The following is a 22,877-nucleotide window of genomic DNA, read 5'->3' as shown; positions in this document are numbered from 1 at the left end:
CGTTGATTAACTTGGACTTGATACCACGGCTCCACGCTCAGTGACCAGCACAAGGAAGCAGTGTTTGTCAGTAACGTTATACACACTCGTTAATCAGCTTCACATACAGTCACTGATCGTCTCTATGGAAAGTCTTGTGAGCACCTCACGTCAAACATCTTTATTTGGTTGATAAAAGATTACAGATAATAAAAACACACTGGTGCTGATTCTAAAAAGAAAGAGAATAAAGTCTCTTCTGCTTCATGTAAATATTTGTTCGTTGATATCTTTACTGATATGTAATGTACGTTCACAGTCGTCCTCCATCACGTGTGAGTCCTCTTCTCTCCGTGCTGCTCTAAGCCGTTGATGCACAGACCTGAGGGATCATGTCCGGGTCCATTAGTGCCAGTTCTCGAACCTCCTCCAGCAGCGAGTACAGATTGGGAGTTTTGCTCTGACTGAACTCTCTCTCCTCTCTGGAGAGTTTGGGCCGCCGGGCCGCCTTCTCCTGGGCCTGCTGATACGCCTCCTCGGCCAGACGCACCACCTCCTGCACCAGCTGGCTGCGGCCCTGGGAGCTGGGCTGCTGGGTGGCGGCGCTGCGGTACGGCTGGTTGCTGACCACCTCCAGGTTTAGCCGGTCGGCGTGGCAATGGGAGGAGTGGACAGAAATACGAACCTGCGGAGACGAGGAGGTAAACGTCAGCAGCAGCTTTTTCAGACGGACGAACCTTTAGAGAGCAAGTCGGGTGTTCATGTGAGGAAGAGCCGTTAGTTTCACTTTGGTCCTCAGCTCCACGAGGGTTACTGCCTCAGCTGTGTGACAACTCATCCAGATGCAGTTTACATGTCTAAAGAAGTATGAAGGGAAAACTGAAGGAGTTTAATAAAAGGTAGTAAAGAGTATTTTGTCAGCAACACCTCTCAGCCTATCACAACTCTGTCCAAACCATGAGAACCAAAATATGGGCCAATGCCCATAGAGGCTAATTCACCGTCAGCCAATGGGGTCTGAGATTGGACGTGTCAGACTTCGAACTGGATTATTTAATTCAGTATAAATGTGCTGAGACTCACAGTGACGTGGTCAAACAGCCTGAAGGTGGATGTGCCGCAGCTGGAGGTGGTGGTGATGTGGTCGGAGAAGCGTCGCACTGAGCCGCTCTGCCACTCGCAGCTGCCGTCCGGTCCTGCCGCCACTACCTGGCCCTCCCGATTCTTCATATACACCGGCCCCTTCACGCCGTACCTGAAGGGAACACAGTGACGTCAGAGCTGCTGGATCATTGAAATCTGGATCAGCGGCTCATGGGAACAGGAAACGGACTCAGGAGAGCGGTGCTGCATCTTGGGACTCGACTTACTCTGAGACAAACACCAACACGCCGTTGTCTCGGATGGAGTAGATGACGGCGTCGGCCACGCAGCGCTGATCAGTCTGAGGATCTCTCTCTTTGAAGTAGAGACACTGAAACAGCTCTGTGGAGATCTTCTGCGCTCGCTTGGCTGCCTGGAGGTCATACAGAGGTCATAGGTCAGACTGAGTTCATTTCATCCAGTAAGAGTAAGTCACAGATCAGCACTGACCCTATTCTTGTTGTTGATATGCTGAGCCATTTCTTCCAGTTGCTTGTTACTGGATAAAGCTCTGCCGGGGACCCCTCCCGTCTCCGCGGTGAGGGCTGCGGAGAGAAGGCGGTGGACCACGACATCGGCGTAGCGTCGAATGGGGGAGGTGAAGTGGGTGTAGCGGTCCAGAGCCAGACCTGAGAGACAGAAATCAAGTTTTAATTTTTAGATTCTAATATCTTGTTTATTCTAAACAGATCCATGTTTATCACCGAATCAGAACCTCAGGATGAAAACAAATACCGTAATGGTAGAACTGATCCACGGACTGAGCACCAGTGGAGAAGTACAGAGCCTCGGACATGGCCTGGGTGGTCATCATCCTCAGCAGCCTGTTCACCAGCGGGTCCTGGGGATCCACCGCTCGGTCCAGGGAGTCAGCTAAAGCCTTGTTGGTCCTGGAGAAAATGAGACTCGTTCTCTAATTGGTCCAAAACAACCTGCGTGAGAAGCAGGAGAAGATCCTGAATCGGTTACCTGGTGTCGATGGTGTATCCTCCAGCCTTGGCGCTCTCCACCAGCTGACTGAAGAACTCCTGCCGTGGCGGCGGGTGATACCTCAGCAGCGCCTGATGAGGGAAGGACTCCTGGATCTTGCGCGCTACCCAGTGGTTGGCGTAAATCATGCACTCTGCCACGGTCTCGTGGACCTCCAGCGGCTGACGGGGGACCAGGGCCGTGATGTTCCCGTCCTCATCCAGTTGGGCGCGAACCTGAGACGAACCACAGACAAAGTTTTTATTCAAGTGTGGAAACAAGACAGAGAACAAGAGCTCAGGAGTTTTTTTATCTGGTGATTCCTTCGCTGTCCTGGGAAAAATGTGTCTGGAATGACACGTCCAGCGGTAGAAGTGGGTTTACACCGTCTAGCTGCGTTTACCCTGCCCCTCACTACCTGGAGCCACCAGACCCAGAACCTGCTGGAGGGACTACACATCCCATCAGGCCTGGGAACGCCCCTGGAAGGCGTGGCTGGGGAGAGGGATGTCTGGGACACTTTGCCTCAGGATAAAAATCCGGATGAACCAAGCGTACCTCCACCCCCTCCAGCTCCAGCGCTCCTCCTCGGTCCCTCTGCGCTCGGAGGTGTCTGGCTACATGTGTGAGCGTCTCCAGGGCCTGGGTGAGTTCGGACAGCTTCACAGCCTTCTCCTCAGAGCCAAGCTGCCCCAGCTCCGCCACCTCCGCCTGCTCTCCGTTGAGGAGCGCCTGGGCCAGCTCGTAGTGCAGCTGGTAGGACGAGCGGATTATTGTGCGACCGAACCACACCTGGTTGACGGCGAGGGTGTGTGCGTCGAGCTCCCACAGCACGCTCATCGCATACCTGGAATTAAGAGCGAGCGCATGGGTAAGAATCCAAAGGGTTGAAACCTGCAGCTGTCAGGGAGACCAGGAGTTCACTGACCTGTCGACTCCTCCCAGCAGAGAGCAGAGGTCTGCACTGAGCACCGCAGGCAGCATGTCGTACCTGCGGTCCGCCAGGTAGTACGTCGTAGCCCTGGGGACAAACATCTCTTTATCATCACCGTTACTTTACGATCATCACCTGAGTCTTTAGCTGTATCGTCTCCCCTTACTTTTAAAAATCTGTTTATTTCTTTCATTGTTCTGTTTAACTTTCTTTCTTTGATAAAACACTTTTTCCCGATGAAAGGGTTTCTCTGTGTTAAGTGTTTGTCAGAAGCTTTTTCTGCAGCAACAGCTTTGGACAATTTCCGTTTCTGTCCTATAAAAGGACAAATGTGTCTCCTACAGCGAATTGATGGACAAAATAATAGAGATTTTCAATGTGCATCTATTCAGAATCTGATTTAGTGCAGGAGCAGCCGCTCAGCTCCTGAACAGCTGGTGAAGGTGTCAACCCGCCGGCGTCTCACCTGGTTCGTGCTTCCAGGTCGGTGAGTGATCCCTCGCTGACAAAGTGGGTGACATCAGCGATGTGGACACCGAGCTCCAGCAGCTTCCCGTCGGCGAAGCTTCGCACCGACAACGTGTCGTCTACGTCCTCGCAGCCCTTTGGGTCGACGCTGAACACCAGGTGACTGTCCCTGAGGTCCCGCCGCTCCGCCACCTGGACGGGATCCACCTGCCACGGCTTCTCAGGGGAGCTGACCGGCATCTCCTTCAGCTGAGGACGGACAGAGACATATTCAAAACTACACAAAAACAGCTGTGCACTGCTGCAGCCACAGGGATACATGTTCATGTTTGAACTTTATGAAACTTCTCGGTCTCTTCTTTTCTTTAAATAAAACCACAATGTATGTGAATCTAATTGAAAAGAAAATGTGATTTAATTCTGGTAAGACAAAGAAATGTCTTATGAATATCTTACTATGTCCTTATTGTCCTCAATCAACCCACAGACACCTCAGCTCTGAATAACTGCTGAGGGGCCTCTAGGGGGCAGTGTCTGCTTCATCATCATCACTATTTAAAATAAAGGTTATGTTTACATCCACAGAAACACATCGAGTTTCGTCAAGGCTGAAAAAACTGAATTAAAACATTTCCTTCCTGATAAAATCTTTGCTGAATTAATTTAAAATTATATATTTAGGGGCTGCGGCCAAATTATTAAAATTATCAGTAAATCTGATCTGATTATTTTTGATTGTTTAGTCTATGAAACGTCAACACATTCTTCATGTAGAGTTGATTTAAAAAAAGATTTAATCTGCGTCCACACGGTTTCATTTCATTAATTCTTCCATGAGTAAAAGTTTTGCTCGGGAACTGCTGGAAGTTCAAATGACAGAAGTTGTTTTAACGTAGTAAAATATTTGAATATCATCTCTCACCTGTGCATCTGAGAACGGAGGCACGTGGATGCAGTTCTCGATGAGGATGGTCTGGACCTCGGTCTCCAGCTCTCCAGCTCGACCCAGGACCCGCACGCTGTGGCCGTTCGGGTAGAGCGACGTGCTTTCCCACGAGTCAATGCGCACCATCACTCTGTGGTCCTGAGGCACAAGGAGGTTTACACAGGATGGATTCCAATGGACGACATGACGGCTCCCAGAGGTGAAGCCAAAACATCAGTGTCCAGGATTTACTAGATACATTTTTTGTGTAATGGGAGGAATGGAGACGACTCGTCCATTTACAGTCGATGGTCAGAACTCCATGAAAAACAAATAGATACATATAAAGACATGATAATATATCTGGTTCTCGGAGCAGTTCACCAGACCTGCAGAGCGTCGGCCTGCTGCGTGCTGATGCGGATCTTGGGGATGCGATGGTCCCAGGGCACAGCCAAGATTCTCTGGGAATTCCTGCTCTGGGGCTGAGTCCCGTCGCGGGGGGGGAACGTGACCACGTAGTCCCTCCAGTTCCTCTGCAGGATCCCGACTACACGGCCTGAGACGTTTAATAATGTTAACGCAGCGTCTTCACTCTGCACTGATACTAAACTTTATATAAATGATGTTATATAAATAATAAAGTCATTTAAACAGAATGAATTATCTCAACTTTAAAGTAAACTTACTGCTTTTCTCAGCTTTCAACCGAATCAAAGTTTTCTTTGAGTGAATGAACCTTTAACAACTATTTTTGATAATCTACATTTTTAACATTTCTACATCTGATCCTTTCCAGCAGTTTATTTGAGAAGCAACTTCATCTTCTTGTACAACTCCTATATGAACTACACACATCTGCATTATGACTGATTCCAGTTTCAGATTTCTACCATGTAAGTGTGATGAGTTATAATTCAAGATCACTTTAATTAGGTTTGAGGTAACTACTGAAGCAACTGGTCAGACTGGTGCGGAGTTGTGTGTAGAAACTAAACCGAACCTGTCGGCAGTGGTTGGCTGTCGCCGCTCTCTCCGCTCTTCTCCTCCCCCTGAGCCTCCGTCAGGGTCGAGATCTTCCCTCTCCACTCGTTCTTCGGCAGCAGCTCCACCACAACCACGTCGCAGTGCATCGCTCGGTTTCGATTCTTATCGCCGGGCACCAACACGCACCAACTGCCTGAGGACAGGGAGGAGGTTCAGGATAGAAAGGAAATCCCAGCTGAATGGGACGGCTGCTGTAGTTTAGCACCTGTGCTCTTGTTGGAAAAGTCCTCCGTCCTGATAAAAGCTTCCGTCTGTGCTCGGTGTTTGCTGACGTTCAGAGTCCCCTGAGGATAAAGTAAAGATATGACGTATTTTGATTTAAGGAACATTAACGACTTTAATTCAGCTGACGGACGAGAAACGTCCACGTTGAATGTTAAATGATATTGGCTCAGCTCAAAGCTCAATGTCCTCGTGTCCCCGAGGTTCAGCTAAGGGACAGGAAACATTTTGGAAACGTGTGGAACATCCCTCCTTTCTTTAGCTGAAATTAATTTATACCACTTCCTCTAAAAAGGCCTTTAAAAAACCTGTTAACTTATCTAATTCAACCAAGTTTCACTTCTGCGAGTGGATTTTCTGCAGCAGCCAAGAAGATGAAGTCGGCCCAAATTTGCAGTTTTACTGGAACTTCAAAGAATCCTTTTTTTCCCGATTTCCTGCTGAACATGAGAAAGTCACTGGACACAAAGCCGACAGATGGAGCTGTCGTGGATTCGTCGAGTACCTGAATGTAGCGTCCGGACTTGATGCCCGCCTCCAGGACTTCAGGCGGGAGATGCTCGGCGAACTCTCCCTCCCTCCCCCCACTCTCCTTCTCCTGCAGCGCCTGACAGACGGAGACGTACAGCTCGTGAGCCGCTCGCAACTCGGGCCAGAAGTTCTGCAAATACTCCTGGAAAACAGACGCACGAGGGTGAAGAGCCAAACAGGAAGTGGCTTGTGGATCTTATCAGGGTGTGTAAGTTACAACGAGATGCAGGTTTTCATGTAGAGTTCTGTGGTAACAGCAGGATGTTAGTTCAGTTCGGACTGATGGATCGTTTTGAGACAGTTTCTGAACATGGGTTGTAGATCAAACGTTTGATACTTCACAGTATTTATTTAAAACCAAGAAAATAACAATATGGAGCCTTGAAAACGACTTCATGAAGCTTTTCCACTCATCAGCAGCGTTTTAAACACTCATAGTTTCACTGATTCGACTGTTTACACCGTTTCTCAGCTTCTCGCTCCACCGAGTCAAACTGTGGTCACTTCATCAAAGTCTCCACCGCAGCCGCGGATCTTTACTTTCCCCCGACATGTTTTTAATTCCACGGCAGCAGAGGAATATTACCTGTCGAGCAGCTCAGTGGAGCCAAGTGACGGAGCAAATACACAAGTACACAGCAAGTACACAGCAAGTACACAGCAAGTACACAGGAAGTACACAGCAAGTACACAGCGCGGCAGTGAGACAACTAGGCAGCAGAGAATCACTTCAGCTCTCTGACAGATCCATGAAGATGGAAAAGATTCAGGGAGAAACAGAAAGCGAGAGATAAAAACAGATAAGATCGAAGGGAACGTGTCTGGACTTATATTTGTCTTCAATCCTCTGCCTCGGTTACTTGTGTCTTTCAATCGCCTTGTACTTATACTTCAAATATCTGTATTGTCAATATCTCATGAGTACAAACTTCTTTACAGTGACAGCTCCGTAGTAGTTCTGGAGACTTTCATCTCACTGCAGGGAACTTGTTTTTCACTCATTTTGACCTTTTGTTATTCTTCTGCTCTTGTGTTTGACTGTTTAGTGTTTTACTGGATGACGACATTACCCTCGGGATCAATAAACTATCTATCTACCTCCATCCATCATCTATCTATCTCCATCCATCTATCCATCCATCCATCCATCCAACGTACGGTCAGGTTTGTCTCGTACCTGGACGGAGATGACGTACACTCCAGGGTTGAGGCTGCTGTACCGAGTCACAGCTTCCTGGTCGTCTGTGATCATCACGATATCCATCAATCCTGCCAGGTGGTTAAAGTACCACACTGCTGCAGAGTACACACACCTGAGCACACACACACACTACAGTGTTAATCAGTTAACTTTAACAAGTTGTTTCCACCTGTTTGAGTCTCTGCTGCTCAGCTCCTGTCCTCTGTCCTCTGTTGTCTCACCGGCTCTGCCACTTGTCCTGGCTCTCGCCCTTCTCCCTGGGACAGTACGAGTACTCCTGAAACTCGTTGGCAAACAGCACGCAGTCGTGTCGGGGGTCTTTCAGCAGGTTCCGCAGACGGTTGTACTGCCTGCACAGAAACAGAGGAGAGAAAAACACCATCACAGACGTTTCCACAACACACAGATAAAAACAGAGTCAAGGATTTAAGTTCACTCAGCTCGCTGTGCGTCATCGTGTAGAAAAGTCTGTTTCTGTCCAAACCCGAACACAACCTGCACTTTTCAAAATAAAACTACTGTTTTTAAAGGTTAAAAACCCCAGAGCAGTGTGGGCGCCAGCCGTAACCATAGCAACAGTGACGCGTTTTAAAGATCCCCTGTGTTCGATTCAGGTCAAAGGATCTAATGGTAGAAATTTAATACTAAATAATCCTAGTGATGTTTTCACTTGTGATAGTGAGGTGAGGGGGATTCAGCTGCAACATGACCCTTCACCACTAGATGTCACTACATTCTACACACTGCACCTTTAAAACTAAAGCTCATCAGTGTGGATAGAGACTTTCAGAGCTGAGAGAAAAGCAAAGCTGCAAAAAACTCATTGGTCATCACACACACACACACACACACACACACACACACACACACACACACACACACACACACACACACACACACACACACACACACACACACACACACACACACACACACACACACACGTTGAAGTGAACCATCATTACTGACCCAGCGTGGCATCAGCTAACGTCCCGTCTGCCCAACATTATCAGAAGTGAAACCTCATCACATTAATGATGCAACATTTTAAAATGGCGTCGTCAGCAGAAGTGAGAAGCAGGGGGTCGTGTGCGACTCCTTATTTACACTGTTCATCAGGTCTGTCAGAGCCCCCACTGGATCAGCTTCATCAGCAGAGCCTCCATTTAATGAGGTCGACCCCTGAACCGCTCCGTCATTAGAGGCTGGAAACAAAATGTCTCGACCACAGGAGCCGGAGTGAAGAGAACAGGATCCTGACTCAGAAATACTCTGAATATTTATTAAATATCACAACTTACAACTGAGTTCGGCACGAAAACTACCTGCACTTAAACTGAGACTAGTATCTGTGAATATAACTGAGACTAGTATCTGTTAATATAACTGAGACTAGTATCTGTTAATATAACTGAGACTAGTATCTGTTAATATAACTGAGACTAGTATCTGTTAATATAACTGAGACTAGTATCTGTTAATATAACTGAGACTAGTATCTGTGAATATAACTGAGACTAGTATCTGTTAATATAACTGAGACTAGTATCTGTTAATATAACTGAGACTAGTATCTGTGAATATAACTGAGACTAGTATCTGTGAATATAACTGAGACTAGTATCTGTTAATATAACTGACTAGTATCTGTTAATATAACTGAGACTAGTATCTGTTAATATAACTGAGGCTAGTATCTGTTAATATAACTGACTAGTATCTGTGAATATAACTGAGACTAGTATCTGTTAATATAACTGAGCTAGTATCTGTTAATATAACTGAGACTAGTATCTGGGACTTAATGCATCTTGTATTGTGTCTGAACGTTTGATTTACAGGTAGATTTTAGGTTCTGATGTAGTGTGTGTGTGTGTGTGTGTGTGTGTGTGTGTGTGTGTGTCTGTGTGTGTGTGTGTTACCTGCGTCCTTTGCTGTGCTGCACAGCCTGACACGAGGTCTGTGTGAAGATGATTCCCTGCAGTTCTCTGAACTCCAGGATCTCCAGGTAGTCGACCACCACCCCGACGTCCGGCACCACATAGTGAGTGAGGTCTGCAGGGAGCAGCTTCCCCTCTGCTCCGAAGGAAACACTCGGTTCATACTGTCTACGTTTCACAGGTTCAACAGAGATTCACTCAAACTGTTTCATACTTTCTACGTTTCACAGGTTTAACAGAGATTCACTCAAACTGTTTCAAACTTTCTACGTTCAATTAACAAACAAACTAACAACCAAACATTTTTACTTTAGCATCGTTTTCTACACAAAGTTAATCCTGCTGGTCGAAACGTTTACAGAGAGGAAGTGTGTGTGTGTGTGTTCTGACTAGTGTGTGTGTGTGTGTGTCTGAGAGTGTGTGTGTGTGTGTGTGCTGACTGTGAGTGTTTGTTTATGTGTGTCTGAGAGTGTGTGTGTGTGTGTGTCTGACTGTGAGTGTTTGTTTGAGTGTGTGTGTGTGTGTGTGTGTGTGTGAGAGCGTTTGTTTATGTGTGTGTCTGAGAGTGTGTGTGTGTGTCTGACTGTGAGTGTTTGTTTGAGTGTTTGATTGTGTGTCTGTGTGTGTGTGTGTGTGTACCGTTGTCACAGGCCGCCTGACACGCGCAGCTGCAGCAGGGCACGCGCTCCCTCAGGTAGTGTTCACGGACCACTCGGACTTTCCGGCCTCGGCTGCTCTTCAGGTGCAGAACCTTCTCGGTTTTGATCATCGTCCCGTTTCGGTGAAGTTCGGAACTCACCTGCTCGATCAGCTGTTTATCACAGGGCGGGAAACGCTCCCGCGAAACAAGCCTCCCCCTCACCGAACCTCCGGAAGTGACACAGGGAGCGAGCGCGTACAGTCCGATGACGTCACGACGCAAAGGCGCCTCCCGTCTCCTGCTGCGTTCACGTGCTGTCGGACATCAGGGATTATTGTGTTACATTAAATACACAACGTTGCTTTTTATCAACATATAATGTCTAAATTAAAACGTGTATATTATTATATTGAATATAATAATTTATAATGATTTAATTAGTGTTTAATCAACTGAAAGTCAATCAATCAATCAAATTTTATTTGTATAGCCCATATTCACAAATCACAATTTGTCTCATAGGCTTTAACAAGGTGAGACGTCCTCTGTCCTTAACCCTCAACAAGAGTCAGGACAAACTACTAAAAAAGTGTTTGTGTTTTGGTTGCCATTGTGCATATTTGTATTTGTTGAACATACACACAGGAACTTGTGTATGTTCCATTAAAAGCACTTAATGAAAGATGTATATCATGTACATACTATTTTTTAAATGTATTCTATTGCCTTTTATTCAGGTTGTATTCTCTGACCTGCTGCTGCTGTAACGACTGAATGTCCCCGTGTCTGGATAAATAAAGATTTATCTCATCTTATCTTAACCTTGATTGTTGTTGAATACGTGTGAACCGCTGCAAACATCCAGCTAACTGTGCTAGCGCAGAGTTAATGAAGATACTGAACATTTAACCAAACAACCTGAGTGTGTGTGAACCTCTTCATCTACAGTGAACACGTGGAGAGTAAAACTCAGACCAAACATCAGGTGAATGTTGTTCATCACACTTTAACTGGACAGGTGAGGACACCTGGGCGGCGCCATGTTGTCTCTTCTTCACGTGTCAGGGCTCAAGCTGAAGGACGTGACGTCGTGTTTCTGCCTCCTGCTCTTTATATTCATGTATATTTACAGTTTGATCTTCTCTTATCCACAGTCTGTGGTTGTCTCAGCCGGAGGGCAATCCTCGGTGGTTTCCGGGTTCGTCTGGCAGCGGAGATGTGTTGGTGTGTGTGTGTGTGTGTGTGTGTGTGTGTGTGTGTGTGTGTGGGGGGGGGAGTCCTCTCACGGTGTCCGCGGCTCTTCGGTGCAGAGCCGCTGCAGCAGCAGCTGAGAGGAGGCGCTCACACCAAGTTCACCCCGGGACCACTTTACCGCTGCTGCTGGACCACAGCGCCGCTCATCTGTTCCTCTGTGGTTCGAGTCTCCGCTCGGCTGCTGCTCTGACTCCATCTTCATGTTGAACCACTGAGATGAACTTTACTCAGGTAAGACCCAGGTTCACTTACCTCACGCGTTCAGATCTGCAGATGCTTTGAAAACCATATTCATGAGCTTTCTTCTCACCAGGAGCTTTGTTGTGGACTGAGCTGCTGCAGCTCGTTGAAAGGATTTAATAACAGCACTTTGTTAACTGTGGGAAATCCGCTTTTTAAATTTGGTCCATGTGAAGAATATTTACCTTCAGAATCCAAATTTGAAATGAAAAGAAAAGTTGTTTATTTCTCAGTGATTTCAGCCTTAATGTTGTTTTCATGAAGCAGATTCTTCTTATTGGTTTCATTGATTTAATGTCTGTGTTTGAGGGATTCTTTGTTTTTAAACTATGATTTTCAATCAATCAATTTAAACTTGTGTAGCTCATATGATTAACTTAGTGTGACCACCTCTGCTCTTAATGCTCAACCCCAGTGAGGAGAACCTGACGTGGACTCATCCTTCTTACGCTTTTTACTTCTACTCGTTTTATTCTCAGTCTCACTCATTTGTGCAGATTTCACCCTCTGCTCCTTCTTCTTTATTCCACTCATCTAATCTGGATGCAGTCGACCTTGGCCGACGGGTGAACGCAATTAACCGTGATCAGGGATGTGGTGAGAGAGGAAAGTGAGGAGGAGGAGGAGGAGGAGGAGGAGGAGCAGGAGCAGGAGCAGCAGCTCTGTGCTGAGGACTGAAGTGTCCTGAGCTCCAGTCTGAGGTCCACACTTTGATGCTAATCAGATGAGTCAGGATGATCATCTCTGTTGTAGTATTTCTATTGATTCCCCTGAGGCTGCTCTCCACTCTCCTCAGTGAGCAGCAGCCTGTGCACTAGATGGTGATGTTGAGCAGGACACATGGAGTCTGAGCTGATGGGTTCTCCTAAATGCTGAGGAGGAGGAGGAGGAGAGGAGGAGGAGGAGAGGAGGAGAGGAGAGAAGGAGAGAAGGAGAGAAGAGAGAAGAGAGAGAAGAGAGAGAGAGAGGGAGGAGAGAGAGAGATTTCTCTGTGTTGTGTTCTCTCCTCTCCGAGCTGCTGCTGCTGCTGCTGCTGCTGCAGAGAATGTGCTGTGCAATGTGTCACAGAGACATTTGTCACAAATGTGCCCTCGCAATAATAGTAATGCAGCCTCCAACGACTCCTGAGCTCTTACTTTAATTAAATGTGTTTTACTTTTTAAGATGATGCAGCTGCTGAGGTGGTTTCTGCTGCTGGGTCAACAGTTCAGATGAAGAACCCTGTCAGGACCTGAAGTTGCCAGGAGAGAGAGAGAGAGAGAGAGAGAGAGAGAGAGAGAGAGAGAGAGAGAGAGAGAGAGAGAGAGAGAGAGAGAGAGAGAGAGAGAGAGAGAGAGAGAGAGAGAGAGAGAGAGAGAGAGAGAGAGAGAGAGAGAGAGATGAAAATCACATAGTAACTTTGGTATAAAATCGAACTCTCTTGTCCACAATGCTCACGATTCAAGTAGTTTTGTCCATAACTTGTTATTGAAGCTGCTCCAAATCACACACACTCATAAATATCAGGCCTCTTAATATGTCGGATTTTTTATTTTCATCAAGATTCGTAACTTCTTCTCCGGGGGTGATTTGAACAAATGTTCCCTCTGAAGCTGCTTTCAGACCTGCACTGAACTCCGGGTGATCTCCTGAAATCATCCAGACGAGTTGCTGCGGACGTTCGTCAGTTTCTCCTGAAATGATGTGATGACAACTCTGTGTATTGTCTGAATGAGCCCAGATATAAACAGAAAGAATACAAGGAACTCACGATGAAAAGATAGAACTTGGAAAGGCAACAGGACTCTAGAGATGTTGGTGATAAGGGCCAAAGCAATATTAAAGTATAAGTGATTAAAGGTTCTTTCAGACCCGTGTTCCATCCTTCCACCAGTTTCATGGAAATCTGTTCAGCACCAACAAACCAGTGGAGGTGGTTGGTAACGTAACGTCCTTGTTGGAGTTCGGAGGTAGAACAGTGTGAGAGGGTGACGGCTGCAGCCTCTTAAAGGAACAACCCTGACTCTCACATGGCCTCGGCCTGAAGTGAGGTGCTGGAAGAAGAAGAGCGTTTCATTTCATCTTTCATGTAGTTTTGCAGGATTTTTCAAGTCAACGCTCCAAATGCTGAGAGCCGTGAGTCAAACACACTTTAAGGAACGTGAGCATCAACCTCGTATGAGACATGAACGGATAAAGTCGATTTAATTCTGATGTGACAAGAGGATCCATTCATTCCCTTCATGCTGCAGACACCCTCAGTAGTTTGGCTCGTTCTGAGCGGCAGTGACAGGACTCATTAATTGAGAATTTACTCCGGAGCCCAGATGAAAACAGTCTGACCGCTCTGTGGGCCACGTCGGAATAATCGCTCCCGCCACACTCCCCTGATTTATCCCTTTAACTGTAAACATATTTCTAATCGCTGTTTAAAGAACAACAGGCGCTGCAGGGCAGAGTGTTGGAGTGTGTCGCCAGGAGAAAGTAGTTCCTGCGGGCCAGCGACCGCCTCACACTCAGTCCACCGCTCCACAAAGACATCACACACCTGATGTGGTTCAGGATGCAGGAGGACGCTCTGTCGCTCGGGGCTTTGTAACATGGGACACGGCTTTTTTATTTGTCCCTGAAATTCACTGATGCATGTGGAAGAACGATTTATCAGTCGACCAACACATTACACTGGACTTTCATTTCCATTCCCATTTCATCCCAGTTTACTATTCATATTCACCTTGGGGGCACCATGTGAAATGATTTTCTGAGGATATAAAACTAAGATGTAAAATGTTTTGATGTCATTATGAGTCTGTTGATTTGTAGTTATCAGGAAATCTAAAAATCTACATTTTGAATTATTCCAGATTTTCTTTTCATTATCTCACAAACATATATAAACAGAGGATTCATGTAAAAAAGAAAAGGGTGAACTTTGAGTTGAAGCCTGAATTGGTCAGTTGCTCTGGGTGTGGACGGACCATGACCCTCGGGGGCTGTGTTTCCAGTCTGCTGAACTCTTTGAACTGGGAATCGTCCATGTTCCGTCAGATCAATACGTGAAATCAGCTCTGACACCGGCTGCTGTTTCTCAAGGACATGTTATAGTGGAGGTCCTGTTTTCTCTCAGCCTCGTACACCGAGTTGTGTCTCGTGAGACGGATGGAATAAATAATAACTCGGAGGAAGTAGCTTCCTGTTTCAAGGAGCTGGAGGATGTCATAATGGACTTTGATCTTTCTCTTTTTTAAAAGCTGTTTGTGGATATCGCTGCTCGTGTGTGTGCATATGTTTAGTTTATCACGTCGGAAATGGAGATGATAATCCATGTTTTTATTTATTTATTTAGTTTTTATATATTTTGGAGAGAGTGAAGAAGCTCTGTTCTCTCGCTCTCAGGACGAGACAACAGCAAACATCAGTCATGAAATTCAAATCGCTCATCAGGCCGAGGTAGAGGCAGAACCCATTAAGGCCAACGAGCCCACCGGCTCCGAGCGTCTTATTCATCCTGCAACAAAGACGGAGCGGAGAGCAGAAACCAGCAACAGGAAGGAAAGCAACATGAAAGAGTATTAAGTGCTTCTGCCTGGAGTGGGGGGGTGATGGAGCTGACCATTACAACACATCATGAATGTTCTCCTCAGGGCAAATGGATAAGTAACATTACACATGAACCAGACGGGGGTACAGAGGCCGAGCGGTAGTTACTGTGTAGCATTACACCAGGGGATCGACCAGTGGCGTTTCAGGGTCGTAGAGACGCACCTGGGACAAATGGAGAGAGACTTGCAACATCTGGAATTAAAACGTGTCTCGTATCCAGATGTGATTGAACCTGAGGACATTGACACCCTGTGTGTGCGTAGTTCAACGTCGTCTTTATGAATTTTTCAAATTCAAATCTAAACGCGTTAACCTTGAGAAAAGTTCTGACAAGATTTCAAAGAACAGACGATCGATTGAGATTAATGAGGAAAATAATTGATGGATGAATCAATAATCATTAGTTTCAGCTCTGACTCTGGTTCAATGTACAGCTGCAGCCGATGGTTTTCATTATCGTTAGTAGGTTGATTAGTGTCTCAGTTAATTGGCTCAGATGTTTTGTCCATTTACTCAGATTTCCTTTTACAATCATGTGGGCTATAAAAAGAAAAGCATCAAATCCCCAGAATAATTCATTTTCTGTAGTCGTGACACGTTTGTGATGTTCACATGAAAAATGAATAAAAGCCCCTGGACGACAATCGTCCCCATGTTTGGTTTAGTTCTGTGTTTGAAGAGAGAAACTCACCATCGTCCCAGAAACATGGAGAAAGATGTGTTCAGTGAAGAGACGGGAAGTGGGTCAAACCGTTACACGTGGATGTTTCACCCCAACTGCAGCGAAACGCATCCGACCCAGAGCCGCTGTGAAACCTCGGCTGGAGTCTGTGGAACATGAAGCTGGGAATCAGGTGTTGGTGGGAAACTGAAACTTGGTTGTTTGTCCTGATGTTTTTCTGAGCCTCAGCAATGAAACTTTATTTAAACAAATAAAATCAAGATGCAAGAAATAATGTATTTTCTTTCTATGCTGTTGAGCAGCTCTGATCAACCAGATTCTGTTTCTCACAATAAGGATTATGTCATTTTCTGACTTTAGAATGACGTCATGATGAGATCAGTCCTCATCGATGAGTTCTGATAATCTTTAAATTGTGTCTTTATAGGATGCAGAGAGTTTTGTAACTATGCGTGATGTCATTCATGATGTCATATGATGGGGAGCACTCTCCTGAACAATACAAGCTTCACATCCTCTCGATCATTTATGGAGACATATTAGAAAACTCCTTTTTCCCACCGTACGTTTATCGTCCTCGATTGTTGACGAATCATTTCCAAATGTAATCGTCTGCAGATGAAGTCCAATCGGCCCCAAGTCTGGTGGAAATCTGAAGCTGCCTTGTTAAGTTATTTTGCACAAACACACGAAAGCAACACTCTGCTTCTGGCGAGTCTGACGCTCAGGATAATAAATTAAATTCCAACATCGGCTCCTTCTGCAGTTTCACAACTTCAAAAGTTGTGAACTCTGCAGGAATCACAGTCACCAAAAAGCCTCCAATGATGACACGGGGGAATTTGTGGGATATATATTTATATTTCTTGGTGGCATCTCCCACTGCTTTCATTAAACACGAGAGCCTGAAGACAAACAATCCGAATCATTATGTTCCTGGTAATAAGTAATGATCCTGCGTGCTCTGGGGGGGGGGCAGTACGACTCAGAGACACTTTAATGCTGCTGCTGCATTTATTGTGACGCTGTCCCATTCATGAGGAGAGCGGCTGTCGGTGAGAACACGAGACAGAGACCTGTCGCTGAGCTGCTGTTTCTCTGGGCTGCTTCTTCAGAGGAGGTTGTGGAAGCTTTGACAGCCCCCACACACACACACACACACACACACACACACACACACACACACACAGGACGACCCTGAGAGCTGGACACGTTCTGGAGGATTATACCAAGCAGAGCACAGCAGCTCCTTCTGAAGAGAGGCTTCTGTCCTGTCAGTCACCAGAGTCTCTGTGGGTCACTTACTGAAAACAAGCTGCGACACACTGAGCAGCTGCTCATGGAGGTTTTCATGTGTATGTAATAAATATATGGTTTTGATAAAGATATATAAATACAAGAAGTTCACTCTGAGAGCTCGTACCTCTGCCAAGACTAATTCTATATCGCTACATGTCCAAACATCCCATAATTATCTCGACTGTGACGGACGCCGTATTGTATTTTTTCATAATGAACCTTTTTCTTTACACCTGAAAAGTTGAGGTACAGACTGAATGAATTCTGTGGGAGACGCTGCAGAGAAGGTGAAACTCAATTCCTTGAGCCGCCCATTTATTCAGATCCGCAGCAAATTGAATGAGTTCCTTTCTGAACCACATCGTTTCACCAAGTTTCACATTAATCCGTCCAGTAGGTTTGTGTTTCTCTGCTAATTAACAGACACACAAAACAAAAACCTAACTCTGTGGTGGAGACGGTAAAGAGGCTCTGATAACGGGAGGAGACTCGATGCACCGGCGCCGTAGGGAGAGTTTTAAAATGTTAAAGGTTTGACGTAGGGTTATGGGATAGGATAGAAGAAAGGACTTCTGGGTAATCCTAACCACAATGCCTTGCAAACAAAGATGTTTCACACAAACAATATTTATTGTTGATAACAGTGTGTGATGAGAATTTAAAAAGTCAGAAACCATAGCAAAGTGGATGATTGTCTGCAGTTGGAGCTGACGACCATTGATCGTGTTGGACAGGCGTCTGTGCGTCTGCAGCCTGAGGCTCAGAATCCAACATGGAGCAGGTCAGTCTGGGTCATTATCGTTTCACATGTGCACAGAACCCATCATTTAGTTCCATGAATGATTTCTCATCACAACAGAAGTGTTACGTCATGGCTCTCCTCCTGGAACTTTACGTCTGAACCTTATTTCAGCCCAGAATCTGCTGAACCATGTTGCCGATGACCTTCATTCTGCTAATGAAGCAAAGTGCTGATTGCTGTGTGCTGCTGCGCATTGGAAACACCTTCATGTGCTCTGATGAGAATCTTAAAGCCAATATCTGAAGGAACCTCAGAAATAAATTTGCTTTCTCTTGCTTTAATGTTGGCAGCAGGGCTGCAACAACATACTAATTCTGACTGACAATCCTCAGAGGGAAACATGTGCATGTGTTTAATAAGGAGACGGCTGATAAACCCCTGATGCTGGTAAAGGCTCACATTTAGTTCAGGATTAGTTTCCCGTGAAGTTAAGAAGGAATTTAATTTAAGCATTTGGCTTATTTGGCTTTTGAAAAGTACAAATTAACACGTTCATTTCCAGATGTGTTTTATCTGGAATCAACCGAAAACATATCAGACTGTGATCGAAATCACAAAGTGCTCAAACAGCTGCAGCAGTTTCCTGATCCGAACCCAAACCAGGTCCACGTGGCGTTTGTCTTGTAGGTCCGAGCTCCGGGTCAGTAAACGGACTCACGGCCCAGTGAAGTAAAACACACGACTCTGGACGTCTTTCTATCACGTTCATTGTTAAAAAGGAGACGTTGTTAAATCAGCTCTGAGATCATTGTTCATTTAGTTCAATTGTTTTCACCTTAATTCATTAATACGTCATTTTAAATTCTAAGTCACATGATAAGTGGTCTTCAGTTTGACAGCAGCTTCAGGTCTGTTACTTCTGGCTCTAAAAGGCCGAGTGTCTGTAAACCAAACCAACGTGCATCATTTAGGATCCGACTCAAAGCTCCAGTGTTTCCTCGTAGACTCTCAGATCCTCGGAGCACCTCAGACTCCAGCGTGTTGTTACTGCAGCTGCACTGACAAACATTACTGTGAAGTCTTTCATTAAACGAATCCCACAATGTGACGGAGCTCAACTCTCGCCGCTCCATCACAGGACCAACTCTTTTCTGTAACCCCGCCGCCCTCCCTTCATTTCTGTGACGATCAATTATTAACCGGTTTATCTCAATGACAAGAGGACCGCCCCCATCGGGGCTGAGTGTGACTTTTTACAAATAGTGCTGATATCACTTCTTGTGCGTGCCAGCTCACCCAGGGGAGTTTCCCCTCCGGCTCGCAGCCTCCTGGCTTAACCCCTCTTACTGTCGGTCAATAGGCTCCGAGGAGCCGCCGCCGCCTTCGGGGGCCAAACTGGAGCCTGCAGCCCCGTGTGCAGGAGGTAGAGCTGCCGGAGTTTAGAAGTGTTTCCATGGAGCCGCAGTGCTTCTATGACTTACAGCTGCACTGACCTATAGTTTCAGATTAAACTGATCTGTGTCTGGAGACAGAGGCTGAAAAGAGGAGCGATGATGTGTTTTCTGAACATCAGGACAAACCTTCTAAATAATACGAACTCCAGAGACGTGAACTCCAGAGAATGTCCACAGGATTTCCTCTGAACAAGTATTTAAACAACTGATTCATGTGTGATGAGCAAAACTTGATCATGTGTTTAAATTCATCTTTAATAAGTGAGACGTCAGAATCTTAGAGCAAAACAAATCAGTGTGTATTTGATCATGTGTGTGAGTATACGGAGGGAAGTTAACATGCTTTTATTTTATAAAAGAACTGCAGCCGTAGTGAAGACTTGAAAGATTAAATTGATTATGTCACAGTGGATGTGTTTAATTCTAATTTTGCACCAAATGTCTAATAATTAATTTGCCAGCTGATAAAATGAGTCTGACCTTCGGTTGCAGTGTCCAACACAGTCACACACTAATACATTGTTTCCAGAGGCCTGCAGCAATTACACACCGAGTTTTACAATCAGCAGTCAGAGTCGGGGGCAAACTGTTGGAATCAAACCGTCGTCGTGTCTGAGCAGCAGAACAAAAACATAAACCTCTGTCCGACAAGCTCGGTCCATATTTCATTCATTAATGTGAGAGATTAAATGTGTCTGGACGATGATGAGCTACAGTCTTTTCCTCTGAGTCTGTTTTCAACATGCTGGTTTGGATCGGACTGTTCGATGCCGGCTCGTTTCCCTGCTGCAGCTTTCTTGACTCTGCTGTGACGGATCAGGTGAAGAGAGGATGTGGACTCGGTGAAGACGTCACAGACTCAGTACAGTCGCACATTCAAAGCTCTGGAATCTCCTCGTCTTTCCAAGTTGACGTCTTCATCTTCTACGGCTCCTCCTCTTCATCCTGGGATATTTGTGTTCTTCCAGTTTCACGCCCGTCACACACGTTTGTGTTTCTTTTCCAGCTCCAGGTTTCTCTGTGCTGTCATTTCTCTTTCCCTCATTTCTTCTATCACGGTTGAGCCTCTGTGATTCGGCCTCATACACTCGGCTGTTTTATCTCTTTACGTGTTGCAGAACATTGGTCCTAAGTCGAGCGACTGTAAAAGAACAAACTACTGATCGTTCTGCAGTTGGATCAGCGTCTCATTCCTCAGCAGGAGTCTGGTTCTTTAACCTGATTCTCAAACAGTCGGCAGGACGTGAGGGTTAAACTGCTGAGGAGAAAGAAATGACAGAATCCAGAGAAACTTCTGCTCTCACTTATCTCAGGAATTATATACGGCTTTGTTTTTATAAATTAGAGTCGGCTGAGGAAGGTGTTGTCTTCTGTTGGAACGGGACGATTCGTCCTCTGTGATGAGTTGAGGAAGGTGTTGTCTTCTGTTGGAACGGGACGATTCGTCCTCTGTGATGAGTTGAGGAAGTTGTGAGGAGCCTCAGCTGGAAGGACAATGTTTTCTATTCTGTGTTAAACAATTCAATACGTTAACAGTCCTGATGGCAACAGCATCACTGGGAGGGAACGAACTTGTAAAGGTTTCGTCTTCTGGCTTCAAAAGAACCTTCTGACAAACTAGAGGAAGGAAACATCCCACGTCTCCTTCAGTAAAAGTAGTTGTTGAGATGTTTCAGTAACGGACAGAACGACAGACGAGCTCTTCACCGATGATACATCACAAAAAAAGATTCACAGAAAGTTTAAAACAGAGGTTCTGTCCGGTTACTGGTGGCAGAATGTTTCCCCCCATTCTCCAACTGGTTAGAGCTTCCTCCTTCTGCTGTGGGCGCTGCTCCACATGTTGTCCCACCAGTAGATCAATGGTTTCCCTCGTCCTCCCACCATGTTCCTCCTCCTCTTGTGTGATGTCGGCTCAGATGATCAGCTCTCATTTATCTTTCTGCTAATGAAAACTCCTGCACAGATGTTGTCATGTAGAAACACAATTGGCGTCATGGCTCCGAGTATCTTCTTCACGTGTGTTCACATGGTGACACTTGTTTCTCAGGACTTGTCTAAACTACTGCAGATATTATTCCACACTGTTTTAAAATATAATCTTCAGCAACACATTTTCCAAAATATCTCTGTACCCCGAATCCTCCCTGTATGAATGTGGAGAGAGAAAGTGGTGAATGAATGTGTGACTGTGACTTTTACTGTAAAACACTTTGAGTCGTATAACTTCAGTTAAAGATCGGACCTCCACTTTTGGATATGAAGCGTGTGAAGAGTCTTTAAAGTATTTTCAGTCAAAGTCAAATAGTTCCACAACATGAGATGCAGCTCTACACAAAATGTATCGGGATTCATTCCTGATTGAACCTTTTTAAAGCTTTGTGCTTATTCAGCAGCAGACTGAGGCTTCTAATCAATGTAAAGGTGGGTGGAGGGTGGAGGGGGGGGGGCTGACTGACAAATCACACGAGTCGCTGTGTGCGCCTCAGAAATACCTCAGAGCAGCTGACGGGCTGCGCTCATGAATTACACAGCTGACAGCACGGCCTCTCCAGAGAAGACTTCCTGCTGGGATGTCGACAGTTTGCATCAGTTGTTTGCTCTCGCAGACGATAGAAGCTCGTCTCACCTCCTCCACCGTGTGTGTGTGTGTGTGTGTGTGCGTGTGCGTGTGTTTAAATACAGTCGTCTTGACGAGGGGAGCCGGACGTGTGGTGTGAATATGGAAGTGATTGTGTTGTGTGCATTTGTGAAAGTGTTTTTAAATGTGTTATAGCTTCTTATTGTGTGTTTGGATCTATGTGAAACTTTGTGGACTCACAAAGTTTCACACAAATCATTGTACATCTATGTTTATTTTACTCTCTGTAGATGTTATATTACATGTGTGACCATGTTGAGTCTCATGTTTCTGCTGTTGACCTGACACCCCCTCTTATACACCATGATAGAAAAGAATAAACTGGGACGCCCACGATTCTCAAACCCTTTAGTGTGTGTGTGAGACTCAGGTCACATCAACTATTTATGCTCTGTCGACCGCAGCCTCATTCAGACATAACATTCAAAGGGAAAGTAACCAGCAGTCATTATACAGCTTGTACTCATTATGCAGTATTGTACATTGATCCTTCCTTCATTTGCAGGACGTGTACTAGTTTGTATATTAATTACCACGGCGAGATACTTGGAGAGTCTGGAGGTTTTTAGTCGTGGCTCCTACTGAGCACACTCAATATGTCATCTGAAAGCAGGCCAATTATTAAGGGGATTATTTTTCTAATCATAGTTGATAGATGTGTGGTTTGAACTGGAATCAGTGGAGCCGTGTGTTGGCAGGAATTCAGCCTTCGGGTTAAGTATCTTTCTGCTTCCTGTTCCGAGTCAGTGAACGAGAACAACGTAAAAATAACTAATTATTCTACAGGACGAGCGCGAGCTGCTGTTTACTGTGGCTCTTCAACAAATATCCTTTATCACTTGTTCTTGTTTCTCCTCGTTGAGCCGTGGACCCGACTCCACAGATGCTCTGATATGAAAGGTTATCGTGGAGCTAATCATCAGACACCGAGCACATTCAGTCCAAGTGGTTTCTGGACTCTGGACAAGGAGGTCCAGCCTTCCA

General features: G+C 45.6%; 2 protein-coding genes across 4 annotated transcripts in view; one reads left to right on the top strand and one right to left on the bottom strand.

Annotated features, from left to right (window-relative positions):
* Nucleotides 1-127: 127 nt before the first annotated feature.
* On the bottom strand, nucleotides 128-10,253 carry dis3l (DIS3 like exosome 3'-5' exoribonuclease). Its single transcript, XM_047340003.1, has 18 exons — nucleotides 9,999-10,253; nucleotides 9,342-9,495; nucleotides 7,641-7,769; nucleotides 7,396-7,531; nucleotides 6,193-6,360; nucleotides 5,671-5,749; nucleotides 5,422-5,598; nucleotides 4,808-4,977; nucleotides 4,416-4,577; nucleotides 3,492-3,742; nucleotides 3,020-3,112; nucleotides 2,650-2,938; nucleotides 2,092-2,327; nucleotides 1,858-2,012; nucleotides 1,573-1,751; nucleotides 1,350-1,495; nucleotides 1,063-1,234; nucleotides 128-664 (listed from the first exon to the last, which is right to left on the bottom strand). The coding sequence occupies exons 1-18, from the start codon at nucleotides 10,126-10,128 to the stop codon at nucleotides 341-343; spliced, it is 3,150 nt and encodes a 1,049-aa protein (XP_047195959.1). The 5' UTR covers nucleotides 10,129-10,253; the 3' UTR covers nucleotides 128-340.
* A 1,072-nt stretch (nucleotides 10,254-11,325) lies between these two features.
* Nucleotides 11,326-22,877, top strand: part of LOC118107642 (multiple epidermal growth factor-like domains protein 11) — an 89,609-nt gene continuing 78,057 nt past the window's right edge. For all 3 annotated transcript variants that reach the window (XM_035155668.2, XM_035155667.2, XM_035155666.2), the window contains exon 1: nucleotides 11,326-11,484. The gene's annotated coding sequence lies outside the window, so the exon portion shown is untranslated. The remainder of the gene's footprint in view (nucleotides 11,485-22,877) is intronic.

This window comes from Hippoglossus stenolepis, chromosome 1 (assembly GCF_022539355.2).
Source record: "Hippoglossus stenolepis isolate QCI-W04-F060 chromosome 1, HSTE1.2, whole genome shotgun sequence".
Taxonomy (NCBI): Eukaryota; Metazoa; Chordata; class Actinopteri; order Pleuronectiformes; family Pleuronectidae; genus Hippoglossus; species Hippoglossus stenolepis.
The sequence above is the reverse complement of the archived record's forward strand: the minus strand, read 5'-3'. Positions and strand labels throughout refer to the sequence as shown.

Coding starts and splice junctions, on each gene's coding strand:
- dis3l (XM_047340003.1), bottom strand. CDS start 10,128: ATGATCAAAACCGAGAAGGTTCTGCACCTGAAGAGCAGCCGAGGCCGG. Junction 4,978..5,421: donor CAGCCAACCACTGCCGACAG/GTTCGGTTTAGT, acceptor TAAACGTCTCAG/GCCGTGTAGTCGGGATCCTG. Junction 3,113..3,491: donor GACCTGGAAGCACGAACCAG/GTGAGACGCCGG, acceptor GTTTGTCCCCAG/GGCTACGACGTACTACCTGG.